This window comes from Euleptes europaea, chromosome 20, assembly GCF_029931775.1.
Source record: "Euleptes europaea isolate rEulEur1 chromosome 20, rEulEur1.hap1, whole genome shotgun sequence".
NCBI classification, from domain to species: domain Eukaryota; kingdom Metazoa; phylum Chordata; class Lepidosauria; order Squamata; family Sphaerodactylidae; genus Euleptes; species Euleptes europaea.
The window spans coordinates 19,842,309-19,856,343 of NC_079331.1; the positions used below are offsets into that span (position 1 = coordinate 19,842,309).

At 47.2% G+C, this 14,035-nt stretch overlaps 1 protein-coding gene across 1 annotated transcript in view; it reads right to left on the reverse strand.

Annotated features, from left to right (window-relative positions):
* The window catches only part of CHD2 (chromodomain helicase DNA binding protein 2), a 92,758-nt gene extending 84,003 nt beyond the window's left edge, over window positions 1-8,755 (reverse strand). The window contains exons 1-3 of the mRNA XM_056866106.1: window positions 8,664-8,755; window positions 2,932-3,151; window positions 1,724-1,818 (exon numbers count right to left, since the gene is read on the reverse strand). Of these exons, the coding sequence (XP_056722084.1) occupies window positions 1,724-1,818; window positions 2,932-3,151; window positions 8,664-8,755 (407 nt within the window). The remainder of the gene's footprint in view (window positions 1-1,723; window positions 1,819-2,931; window positions 3,152-8,663) is intronic.
* Between the last annotated feature and the right edge of the window lie 5,280 nt (window positions 8,756-14,035).

Sequence of the window (14,035 nt, forward strand, 5' to 3'; positions counted from 1 at the left end):
TGGCAACCTTACTAGCATAGTAGATAAGAGCCAGTGTGGTGCAGTGATTTGGGTGTTGGGAGACCCAGGCTCTGCCATGGAAACTCCCTGGGTGACCTGGGGCCAGTAACAAACTCTCAGCCTAACTGACCACACAGGGTGGTTCTAAGAGTAAAATGGAAGAGAGGAGAATGATGCAAGGCATTTTGGGTCCCCGCTGGAGATAAACATGAAGTAAACTAAATAACTGGAAGTGCTGGAGAAAGAAGGAGGGTGGAAGGTGGAAACTGCACATTACTTTACCGAGGTGGATGAAAGGGTGCAGAGTATATGTCTTGGCTGCCCAATCCTCAACAACGCATGGATCTTAAAACACTGGCCATTGGTTCTGTCGAAGTTTAAGACAGAGGTTCCCCACCCCCCTCTTGTTGAGCCTGTGGGCACTTTTAGAATTTGGAGATCAGGGATTGGATGCCACAACAAAATGGCTGCCACGGAGGGCTGGGCCAGCCAGGAAATATGAGTGCTGGGGCCAATCACAAAACATTGGGAAGCTGCCACCTAATCATCCCCCTCCTGTGAAGACTGTTGTTTCTGGGTTGTGTCCAAAGGAGATGCGAGCAAGCCAGGATTGGCTTCTTTGTTTTAGGGAAGAGCAAACGGACACCAGGAAACCCACTGGCAGGTGCCATGGTGCCCACAGGCGCCCTGGTGAGGATGGCTGGTTTAGGAAGACCTCCTTTGATCGAGTCACGCTGCCCACAAATACAAATCTGAGAGAAGAGGGCGATTTCCGTTCCAAAATGGGTGCATTTCTCCAAAATTTAGTAAAGAGATCCGTCTAAGGCAAAAAACGGGTGCCTGACACTAGGCACCTAAATCCATATATAGGCACCCAAGCATAAATGGACCCACTTTCAGAGGACTGGGTGCCGCTTATATTTTAAGGTGCTTGAATATAAATTTAGGTGCCTACCTTTAGATTTCCAACTTGGGCATTCTCTGTTTTACTCTGACCTTTCCTGAGTCTCATTTTGTCCATCTGTAAAAAAATGGAGGGGGGAGAAAAAACAAACAAACAAACACAGCTTACCCTCTTTGGAGATCAGATTCAAGAGGGGAGGGGAGCGCCATGTGTGGGGAAAATAAATAAAAAATAAATAACCACTCCCTCCCCGACCGAGCCACTAATGAAAAGAGCAATGACAAAAAATGACAGGCTCCGTTACGACGTTTCCTTTAATGGGGTTGGATGAAGAGGAAGGAGGGAAAGGGCTCAGCCCAGAGACGAAGGACGCGACACTGAATTAATCTCATGCACTGAAATGGGAGGAACTACTAACCATCTAAAAATGTAAAAGGAAAAGGTTTAACAAAAAACCAAAGATCACACGCACAGACACAGATATTTTGGCATGCACAAAAAAATGAGCCCCGCTGGGCTGTCCCTTTCAGAACCCCGAATGGTGCGCTTCTAGCAACCGTTTCCCGGGTTTTTTCCCCTTGCATTTTGCTAAAACAGCACCAGACTTGAATGAGGCCTATGCGCCACCCATTTTCCAGTCAACGAGAAGCCAGCGACGCCCCCCCACCCCCCACCCCGCCCCGATATACTCTGGTGAGATTGCAGGAACGGTGCCCATTTCACCAGCAAATACAAACGCGCTACTTTCGCCTCTGCATGTCAAAGGTGATGACCAACGCACGGCACTTGGGAGTTTCCCCATTTCACCTTCACCTTCACCCCCTTACCTCTTCTTTAATATTAAAACGAGAGGGCTCCTGCCTGCTGCGGTTTGACCTCCGCACCCCATAAACGTCGGGATATTCTTCCCACATCTGCAAAAACAAGCCAGATCTGTATTCTTTACCCATCCTCCATGCAAAGACCTTAGGGGCTGCCCCATGAGTCTCTCCACACACACAATTCGGGTATGCTGTATCCTACCGCTCCCCTCGGCACGGTCTGAAGATTTCCTCTGCCTCTTCCCTCCAACTTAAGCAGGCTTTTCCCATGGGAAAAGTCTCTTATGTTGTGGGAAAGGTTCCTCAGCCTGGAAGAAGGCTTCAGACTTTGCTGAGGTAGGATACAAGCCTAGCTGACTGGCCCGTCCTGACTTCAGGTAGAACGGGTAACTGAACCCAAGACTCCCAAAGTCAAAGGTAATACGCCCCTTGAGCATTTGAGCTGATCTTTATGTTCCTCTTTTATCCTCCTCTTGCAGCTATTCCAGTTCCTTATGAGAAACACTAATGGTAATGGCACACAAAAAGATTTTTTTTTAAGATACCAAGCAGACTTGTGCAAAGATAACACATCAAAACCAGAATGGGAAGAATTGTGTTCTCTGCGGCTGACTGGCAAAACGAGGGCAGGCAGTCCACATTGCAGTTTGGGAGGTCCCCCCACCCATTCAAACTTACTCAGGAGACAGCTTATTCAGTGTGGGATATTCCACACAAAGGGCTAGATCAGGGGTGTCAAATGTAAGGCCCGAGGGCCGGCTCCAGCTCCTTGAGAACTGTTATCCGGCCTGCAAACTGGCCGAGGCAGCCACCCACCCACCCCGCAACTCTCAATCTGGGCTGGCGAGGCATGGCTCAGCCCGACCAAGTGACATTTATGTCATATCCAGCTCTTGTAACTATTGAGTTCGACACCCCTGGGCTTAGATCCACTTAGGAAAGAGGCTGTGTCTCAGCGACAGGACATCTGTTTTGTACACAGAAGGTCCATCTTCAACCCACGGCACTAGTTAAAAGGGTCAGGTAGGAGGTGATGGGAAAGACCCTGGAGAGCTACTGCCAGTCAGAGCAGGCAATACCGACCTTGACGGTCTGATGGTCTGAACTCAGGATAAGGAAGCTTCATGTGTATGTTTGTGTGTGCCTCCCACCAGCGGACCAGACAGCCAGAATCCAAACCCACCATTTCCCAAGGCGCCAGTATACCTTTTTGACGTCTGCTATCCTTTCTTTCTTGGAAGCCGGCTTCTCTTTTGTTTCGGGAGGCGTCTGCTGAGATTTCGAGCCCGTTGACTCGCTCTCCGATTCGGATTGACTTTCAGAGGTCTCCGAGCTGCTGTTGGTCTCGCTCCCATGATCGCTGGCCTGCTCACTGTCGGACTGGCTCGCCGAGTCCGATCCTGAGGCCTCTTCAGATGCAGAATGACTACGGATAAAGACAGGAGCAGTTTGTTGCTACCAATGACTTTAGGAGGGGTCACCCACACCCTCAGCAATAGTGGCCATGAGCGTGCATAAAGTGCTGTCAAGTTGCGGCTAACTTATGGCGACCCCATAGGGTTTCCAAGGAAAGAGATTTTCAGAGGTGGTTTGCCATCACCTGCCTCTGCATAGCGACCCTGGTCTTCCCTTGCTGGTCTCCCAACCAAGTACCAACCAGGGCCAACCCTGCTTAGCTGACGAGATCAGGCTAACCTGGGTCATCCAGGTAAAGGCAGAGTCAAACAGAGGTGATTTGCCACTGCCTGCCTCTGCGCAGCAACCCTGGACTTCCTTGGTGACCTCCCATCCAAGTACTAACCAGGGCTGACCCTACTTAACTTCTGAGATCTGATGAGATCAGGCTAGCCTGGGCCATCCAGGTCAGGGCAGACAAACAGAGGTGGTTTGCCATTGACTGCCCCCTACAAAGCAACCCTGGACTTTCTTAGTGGTCTCCCATCTAAGTACTTACCAGGGTTGACCCTACTTAGCTTCTGAGCTGCGAGGATCGGGCCATCCTGGGCCATCCAGGTAAAGGCAGAGACAGCCAGAGGTAGTTTGCCCTTGCCTGCCTCTGTGTAGCAACTCTGGACTTCCTTGGTGGTCTCCCATCCAAGTACTAACCAGGGCTGACCCTGCTTAGCTTCTGAGATCTGGCGAGATCAGGCCTGGGACATCCAGGTAAAGGCAAGAGACGTTCAGAAATGGTTTGCCAGCGCCTGCCTCTGCGTAGCAGCCCTGGACTTTCTTGGTGGTCTCCCATTGAAGGACAACCTGGGCCATCCAGATCATGGATAATGACAGCCTGCTGTAGCAGCCAGATGCTACCTCAGCTCCACACCTACCCTTTCACACCTTCCCGATTATTGTGACCAAGTTGATTTTTGTTCGTTCGTTCGTTCATTCATTCATTCATTCATTCATTCATTCGTTCATAAACCTTTAATGGCATTTGATTTTTGTTATGGTGTGGGTTTGCGAGTGGTCAGTAAGGCAATTTTAACGAATAATTGTACTGGATTACGTGCCGCTATTATGGAGGAAGCAGCGGGGGAGGGGGAGGCAGAACAGGAATCTGAGGTAACTCTGCAGCTTCCCGCCTCTCCTCCTTCAGTGATTCACAGCAACACCTTCTTTTAACAGCGCAAAAACATACATTTATTGCCTCTTCCTCAGAAAGGGCTCAATGTTTAGTGGTTTGGTGGATAAGGACTAGGAATGTAACAAGATATTTGGTGGTTTACAGCAAGGGGAAACCAAAGGGGTTGAGCTACACACTATCTAATATAACAACCAAATAAGACTATTTTTATTATATATTGTGCACAATTGTATTTAAAAACACAGGGCCTAAATTACAGGCTTCCTGAAAAGCACAAACATAGTTACAAATATTACCAACACATAACAGTTGATACTAGTACATAATACGACCAAAATCTGACCAGAGGCGTTAAGGCCTGTACAATGTGTATTGTAAAACTGTGTATGCATGAGCACCGAGGAAGGCCTGAAAAAGGTCACAATGTATAATAAAAACAGATTTATTGGTTGTTATATTTGATAGTGTTTAGCTCAACCCCTTTGGTTTCCCCTGACTTTTAGGTCGAGTTTCTTTGTTCCCCTTTTCCTTCGGTTGGTTTACAGCAAAGGATACAGAACTCTGCTATAAACGGTTACAGCTTCACACACAGGCAGCTTTTTAGAACTGACAGTGTGTTTCTGGCAGAGAGAGAGAGAGTAAAATAATGGGAACTTCTCCTTAAACCCAAGAATCTCAGCCTACTGAAATATCCCAAAAGTTTGCCTCTTGGGATATTTCCCTCAATCCCCTCACAGGCTCCCTAACCTCCCTAACTACGCACGATCCAAGATGGGGTCATGGAGACGGGGGGGGGCAGGGGGGGAAGAGCTCCATTCTCAGTGGCTTCCTCTGTAAAATAAAGTACACAAGCTCCAGTCTAGTAAACAAAACTAAAAGGGGACAAAACATAGCCCTCACTCCTGGGATGAGTGGGGCAGGGGGAAAATTCACCCCATGGATCAGAGGGGCGGGAGGTAAATTCACCTCCAGAGTCATTTCTATTAGCAAACGTGATATAAATCATCAAAGGCGTGGGGGGGGGGGGTGCCCGATGGTAAATCAAATCTTTTACTCAGATACTCACCAAAATTAAATTGCATACTAACTTGTAGCTATAAGCATTAAAAATATATGGATTTAAAACTGAATAAAGCCACAGGGCCCAGTGTAAGTTTCCTAATTATTTTTTTACTTTTTAATTATTTCGGGAAATAATACGGAATCTACAGCTTATTCTTAAACAACAATACTTGCAGCCTGCATTTTACAAACTGCAATCCTGAGTTTTTCGAGACTGGGGGCTGCTTAGGAGATCAACATTCAAAGGTGATTCATCTTTCCAGGATCCTTTTATGCTGTGATCTGCCCTTTCTCCGGTGTCATATAAATCGCCCTGCTCTATCCAGAAATCTTAAACAGAAGAAAGGGCTGATAGCTACTGAGAAGATCACCGGGTCCCCATGAGATGGAAGCTAAATATCCCCTCCGAAATTTATTATTAAGAGGACTGAGACATTTTTGCCCTTCCAAAATAAAGCAGCATACCATAAATTCATAAAAGGATCAGAAGTTCTAATTTTAATTATTAATACTGCAAGTGGTTTTATCTATTATGTTTTGCAATTAATATTATAATTTTACTTTTGTTATTGAATTTAACCAGTATTATACATAATACGATTTTAGTTTACATTAGTACATGGGTTCTCAACAAGGAGGCAATTCCCCACCCCCACCCCGGGGGGGATGTTAGGGTTCCAGTGGGGGAATTGGGACCACTGTTCAGCAAAGTGTGATGTCCTGTAGATTATGTACATCTGTAAAATTGTAGTTTGTTTGTTTTTTAGTTACCGTAGACTGTCTTGGGAAGGGGGGAATTATATTCTGAACAATGGTGAAAGGGGGGAATGGAGCAAAAAAGGTTGAGAACTACTGCATTAGTAGAATGATTACTGTTTACCATTATCATATCATATCTTGCTTATAACTACTAGTGCAGTTCTATTGAGTATTGTTTATAATATTACTGTCTGTTATACTTTTGCCTTCTCTTCTGATTTCATGGATGTAATTGTAACTACAGTCAAGTTCTGGTTTCTTAATTTTTCTTTTCTCTGTATTTTTTCTTTGCACTGTGTTTTTATAGATATCTCATTTTTAAAAAGGTAAATTATTTATTTGGACGGTGTTCAGATTTCATTTTAAACTAATGTTTGGCTTGAATCGTACTTCGGCAAACCAACATGTCGGGATATCCAGCGCAAACGTCATGTCAAAGTATAACAAAGGGCAATTTTTAAAAAAAGAATTGTGAAAAGGGAAGTTCTTTAATCTGAGACACAAAGAAAAGAAAGAAAAGGGAGGTCATAGAAGGTATTTCCTCAGGAAGCTGGCAGAGGGCAGCACTAAAACACTCCTCTGGAAAAGAAACTGCTCCGGAGGCACCGTGCCAAACTTCCCGGAGCCATTTTAAAACTATCCTCTGCACTCAACGTTCCACCATCTTATGACCATCCGGAGTTGCCATATTTAAGAACATAAGAACATAATGAAAGCCGTGCTGGATCAGACTAAGGCCAATCAAGTCCAGCAGTCTGTTCACACAGTGGCCATTATTTGCAAGTAACTGAAGCAGATGAACACCATGGCCCTAAAAGCTAAATTAAACAGGCAAGCCCCACCCCCTGAATCCATCAGAGGAAAAACTGCTTTAAAAAGAGAAGATGGCCACTCAAATTCTGTCCCTCCTTCGTCGCCGTTCCAGAGGGGTTTCGGGAAACCACGTCCAGCACAACATCCAATCGACCTATATGAGCAGCCCGTTCTGCAAATGATCCCAAGTGCCCTGAAACCTCTAGAGGATTTAAAAGGAGCTAAACTAAATTAGCCCTGACCTGGATAGCCCCCAGGCTAGCCTGATCTCCGAAGCTAAGCAGGGTCAGCCCTGGCTAGTATTTGGATGGGAGACCACCAAGGAATGCCAGGGTCTCTATGCAGAGGCAAGGCAATGGCAAACCACCTTTGCCGTTGCCAACCTCCAGGTATTAGCTGGAGATCTCCTGCTATTACAATTGATATCCAGCTGATAGAGATCAACTCACCTGGAGAAAATGGCCACTTTGGCTATTGGACTCTATGGAATGAAGTCCCTCCCCTCCACAAACCCCTCCCTCCTCAGGCTCCACCCCAAAAACCCACTGGTGGCGAAGAGGGGCCTGGCAATTCTACTTTGAACATCTCTTGCCCTGAAAACCCTATGGGGTCGCCACGGGCCGTATGTTTGACACCCCTGATGCAGAAGGACTGTGAAAACTTTGGGATTTGAGGACAGGCTTGCCTAGTTGAGGCAGGAAAGGTTCCCAATGGCAATTCCCCACAACTCCCATGTCTTTCAGAGCAACAATCATGCAGGCGATATGAATCACTTTTATTGACTGATTTCTGCTACCACAGGTGACGTAGAAAGGCTGAGCCAGGATTCTTTCTGGGCAGCCAAGCCTGCCAACCTTGGAAGGACCAACAGGGGTTAGATTGTTGGACTGGGATCAGCCAAGCCTGGGTTCGAATCCCCTATCATGGAAGTTTGCTGGGTGAACTTGGGCCTGTCACAGGCTGTCAACCTAGCCTACCTCACAGAGTTGTTGTGAAGATAAAACAGAGGCCAGGAGAACAATGCACGCCACTCTGGGTTCCCATTTTGAGGAGAAAGGCAGGGTATAAACGAAGCAAATAAATAGATTAAAACTGTAGGGTCGGGATATCTGAACAGGCTACTTAACAAAGACAGACAGAAAGCACCGGAGAGCTCTTGAAAAGGCGTGTGATATAATTTCATAATTTTTGCAAGCAAAGGAAACAAGAGTCTTGCTTTTAAAAAGAGACTGCGAAATTCAGCCCTAAAAAGCAGTTATTTCCTTCACCACACCAAAAAAAAGAAAAAGAAAAAGAAAAAAAGAGCCATCTTTGCAGCTAGCAAAAGCTCTGACCAAAATGGGGCAACAGCCATGTAAACAGCCATGCAAATTGCTCTGGGAAGCATCTTCAGAAGAAAAAAAGGGGTTTCCCCTTTAAATAGACCTGCTGGCTATTAACAGGAGGCTCTTGACTCTAGGAAAGAGGGTTGGGGGAGGGCAGAAGGGACATTTTTATGCAGAACGGATCTTTGAGTGCATTTCCGAAACATGCCGCACTTTCATGGTGGTGAGCTCATTCTTCTTTTTTCCCCCATCGTGCTGCTCAGCTGTACATCTCAGGGAGCCCTGCAGTCTGACTACAGATTCTCGCCAGCCTGCTGCGTCTCTGCATGAGTCCTGGTTCTGGCCTAGCCTCCTTCGAATCAGACTCCCGGGTGGGGGGGGGGTGACCATTCTACAGGGTCTTGACAGCTGGTGCGATGGGAACAATCACTCCGCGGACAGAGTCGAAGCAGAATGGCTCTCCTTCGGGAGGAGCTGCCCGCTGCATGCTCTGGAGGCATCTCCTTTGATACCAAAGACACAGATCTACCACTCGTGAAACAACACATCGTCCCTGTGAGTGGACAAGTCTTACAAGAATTTGGAAATAGTTTCAGAGGGCAGCCAGCATGGTGTAGTGGTTAGGAGCAGTGGACTCTAATCTGGAAAACTGGGTTTGATTCCCCACTCCTCCATATGAGCAGCAGATTCTAATCTGGTTAACCAGGTTGGTTTCCCCAGATTCTATGATGCTAAGGGTCAAACAATAAACTGAGTTTTAAAATATTTTTTAATGGACCTAGTCCGGCCTTCCTCCAAGAAATCGAGGCTTACCTAGTCCCGTTATATCTTCACAACCCTGTAAGAGGGAGGCTGAGAGTGATGGGCCCAAGATCACCCAATAAGCTCCCATGGCAGAGAGGGGATTCGAACCCTAGGTCTCCCAGACCCTAGTGCAACACGCTAGGCTCAACACCACCCTGGGTCATGATTATGAGCTTTGAAAGTTAACTTTACCCCCAACGCTGTTTGCATTTTCACATCCCAAACGGCACCAACTCCAGTATCATAAGAAAGGCCCTGCTGGATCAGACCGAGGCCCATCAAGTCCAGCAGTCTGTTCACACAGTGGCCAACCAGTGCCTGTTAAATTGTGGAACTCCCTGCCCCAGGATGTGGTGATGGCTGCCAACTTGGAAGGCTTTAAGAGGGGAGTGGAAAAGAGGAGTATTCATGGCTACTAGTAAAAATGGATACTAGTCATGATACATACCTATTCTCTCCAGGATCAGAGGAGCATGCCGAATATATTAGGTGGTATGGAACACAGGCAAGATGGTGCTGCTGCAGTCGTCTTGTGGGCTTCCTGGAGGCCCACAAACAAGACAACTACAGCAGTATTGTCCTGCCTGTGTTCCAAAGCACCTAATAATCAGTTGCACCCCCAGTCTCTTCCCCCACCCCCAATTCCAGAAGAGGATGGATCATCTTGGCTAGCCTTTTTAGAAGTCAGTTCCCTAAATGGTCTATTTCTCACTTTGAAGCAACCGTTTTGGTGACAGAGGGCTACTAAAAGCTGGAAATGTGAGGAAAAGGGGTCATCTAACAGGCACTTCCGCCAAGAATGTTTAAAAAATTAGCAAACTCATGGTGATCGTGTAGTCCAATCATTGGCGCCGTTGTACTGACAGAAAAAAAAATCTGCCTTGTGGTGAATGATTGAAGGAATGCTGGCAAGGAAATTGCTCTTTTAAGAAACCAGATTCAGCATTCGGCTCAACCTGCTGCCTGCTGGGATCAAAAACATGCCTCTGAGAACAAAGAGCAAAGGGGAACGGAGAGCAGATCTGGGATCTGATCTGGCGATTACAGGGAACAAGGCAGATTTTCAAAAAAAAGGAACAACCTGTCCTTCGGCATTCCAGGTTCCTTCACTCTCCGACAGACAAAAATGTTTGTTGCGGGGGGGGTTGCGCTTCCAAATTAACACAATGCAAACCTGCCAAAGCCAGACACACAAATACATTTTGCTTTATAAAACTAGCCATGGCAAGGGGTTGGATGCTTCCTCCAAGCCCTGCTGGGAAGTTTCAGAAGGTACTAAGAGGGAGTCAGGTAGGGTTGCCAACCTCCAGGCAGTAGCTGGCGATCTCCCATTATTACAACTGATCTCCCTTCCTCCCCTCCCCAAACTCCACCTTCCCCAGGGCTGACCCCAAATCTCCAGGAATTTCCCAACCCAGAGATGGCAACCATAGAGCTGCATGTTGTCATCCTGATGAATGATGCTGGATTTTTAGACCTTTCATTTTTAGAATTCTTGATATTTATATGGCAGGAGAAAAAGGTACACTTATGCAAAAGACTCTTTTAAAAAGCCCCAGTAATAGTCCATTTCCAGGTGGGAGCAGGGGATCTCCTGGGATTACAACTGATCTCCAGGCGACATAGAAAATGGACATGGAGAAAATGGCCGTTTCGGAAAGCGGACTCTATGGCATTATACCCCATTCAAGTCCCTCCCCTCCCCAAGCCCCACCCTCCTCAGGCTCCACCTCCCAAATTTCCAGGTATTTCCCTACCTGGAGCTGGCAACCCTGGAGCCAGGGAATTGGGAACAGGAGCGCACCTCAAGATAACCAAAAACTACAATCATGACATTTTGATTCAAAGGGTCTTACTGGGCGGTGCCTCCACAGCGGGCCTCATCCCAAGGAATGCAAATAAAAGCAGAAGTCTGAGCAAATATATGCGGCATTTTCTTCCCTACAAAGGGCCATAAGCTTAGTATTTGAATGACCTTCCAGTTCAGTGGTCATTAGTACAGGCATACCTGACTTTATTTCACTTCCCTTTATTGCGCTTCGCAGATATTGTGTTTTCAAGCAAGTCTATTGGCACCATTTTCCCCAACAGCACATGCTCACTTTGTGTCTGTGTCACATTTTGGAAATTCTTGCAATATGTCAAACTTTTTCATTATTACAGTAATAGCATTATGTTTTTTATAGACATGCTATTGCATACTGAATAGGCTACATTATAAACGTAACTTTTATATGCACTGGGAAACCAAAAAATTAGTGTGTCTCGCTTTATTGCAATATTTGCTTTATTGCGGTGGTCTGGAACCGAATCCACGACGTCTCCAAGGTATGCTTGTATTGACTGGGGAACAGCAGAGTTCTTGAAGTCTGAGCACCAAAAAGCACTTCTTCTGAATTCCCAACTAGTCATTTCTTAGCAGGAAAGTCGTGGGGCCAAGATCTAAGGCAGGGGTGTCAAACTCAACTGAGGGCCAGATATGACACATATGTCACTTGTTCAGGCCAGGACATGCCTCACAAGCCCAGATCTAGGGGGGGGGGGTGGCTGCCTCAGCTGGCCAGAACTTTCAAGGGGCCGGATCCGGCCCACAAACCTTATGTTTGACACCCCTGATCTAAGGGATATGCAACCAAGCTGCATTTAGAGAGGTAAGCAGAAGTCACTCCTGAGTGTTAAGCTATACGTTTCGATTCTCAAAACCAGAGAGGGTGGGGGATTCCCACAGATGACTGTAATCTGCCACACAAATGCTTGAGCATTTCCCTTGTAGCACATCAGACCACACCGAGCATTGGCAGAGCGCAGCAACTGAGGTCAAAGCCAGCACGGGGGGGGGGGGGGTTGGCCTCAAGTCAGTTAAAGGGTTAACCCCCTTGCCATTCTTGTCTGAAGGGAGCAGTGCAGAAGACACATGAAGAACCCATGCTCGCAACGTTTCACACCAAGGGCGGATTAATCCTTCCAAAGGTGCTGACCCCACGCAAGCATCTGATGACTTCGTGAAAAGCTCACAGCGATGCCGCCAGCCTGGGTCTCTCCGGTTTGCACTTGTTAGCATTTTTATTTTTAGAGATCCAGAGAGAGAGGACAAGAGGAGTGAAATTGCCCAGGGGTCCAAGCCTGAGTGCCAGTAGCATGAAGCGGCCGCACTGTCTCGTCTCGCAAGGGCACGTTTTAAGCCTGTCTGCGAGCGGCTGGGAAGGCAGAAGCCGAGGAGATGGGAGGAAAGAGCAGGGAGCAGCCCAGAGAGGGGGAGAGAGAGCAGTGCCGGCTGACGTCACAGTGCCTCCAGCGGTGACCCTCCTGTTACCAGGCGAGCCGGCAGCCAACCAGATCCAACGGCCAGCCCAAGACGGCCTCTGAACTCCCCACCAGCAACTTCCTGCTGTGGGTTTTCTACCCCCCCCCCCCTTACACACTGCAATGCACTAATGTCTCTCAGCTATGCGGCACAAAGGAACAGCCATTTTGTGACAAGCCAGGCTTGCAGTTAAAAACGCCTGGCACCGCTGCCTTTTCGATTCCCCTCCGCCTCGCTGCCTCCTTCCCCAAAGAAGTAGCCCACATCCTAGGCATCATGGTGCAAAGGACACCCGCACACAGTCCGAGCACCGCTTCTGTTTGCTGTCTCCCTCGCCTTGCTCGTTGTCTCTGGCCAAAACCCTCCTTGCTGAACGGTGCTTCATAAAATGGCTGCCACCCACATGCCTTGGGAGCAGAAATCTACATTGGTCAGCTGCCGCAGCCCAACATGATTTAAGGAGAAACCACCCCAAAATAAAGCCCTGGTTTGCAGAGCTTTGAAAGGCAGTCTTAACTCTGCCCCCCGCCCCAAGTGTTTCTGATTTTAAGGGTAGTACAAAAAGGGAGAGGCCAGTCGCACCTTAAAGACAATTTCTGGCAGGGTAGGAGCTTTCGTGAGCCACAGCTCACTTCTTTGGAGACAGCTAGAATGGGAGTCCCTCTGTCCTTAAGCAGAGAAAAGTGAACTGAAGGACAGACGGACTCACATTCTAGTGGTATATGAAGAAGTGAGCTGTGACTCACAAAAGTTCATACCCTGCCAGAAATTTCATTAATCGTTATGGTGCTACTGGACTATTGCTCTTTTTGACTGCTGCAGACAGACTAACACAGCTACCCATGAAATGCTCTAAGCTGTAGGGCATACTAACAAATATAAACTTGGCAGTGCAGAGGACGTGGTGTGTGCATTGGTCTGGGGCAACACAAAAAGCAAGATCTAAACTGCAATTTCTCTCGTTTTAAGCAGGACACTGTGTAAACCCCTCTCCCATGAATGCACATCCTGCACCCAGTTGACTTGAAGGTGTTTCAGCACCCCGATCCCAACATAATTCACCTGGAATTCCACTCAACAAAAATGGGATTATTGTCTCAGGAAACATTCCTGGTTGGATTGGGTGCCTTAAACTGTACACCAAGGTAGCCTGTCCATTTCCCCACCAAACTTTATGGAGGGCTCTTTTGCCCACATCTGGAGTAGGGCATGCAGCTGGAAACATCCGGCACCTCCTCGATGGTGGCACCAAGCTATGCAACTCCTGGCCCAGGAAGGTTCACTTAGCCTTCTTCTCCCCTAAGGGCCTTCATGTGGCAGATCAGGGGCACTTTGAGACAAAGAACTTTTTAATTAAGTCAGGTTTTAGGCTGGAGTTTTTCGTGACTGAATATGCTATCTGTGGGGCCCTGCTAAGTTTCATTTTCCTTTTCAGTTTTATAGTGTAGGCCTTTCAGACAGCTTTAATGTAGAGAAGTAATGAAATGTATTTCAAGTCATAATGTCACAGTAAGGACCCTTTTACCTCTGCTTGTCATGTAACAGACTTGGTTCCACTTTGAATACAATCCTAAACTTGACAGGTGTTGTTGAGGAAGGAGCCAACCAGAATAGCAAATGAGCCAACCAGCTAGCTGTGGTCTTTGAAATGTCCACTCT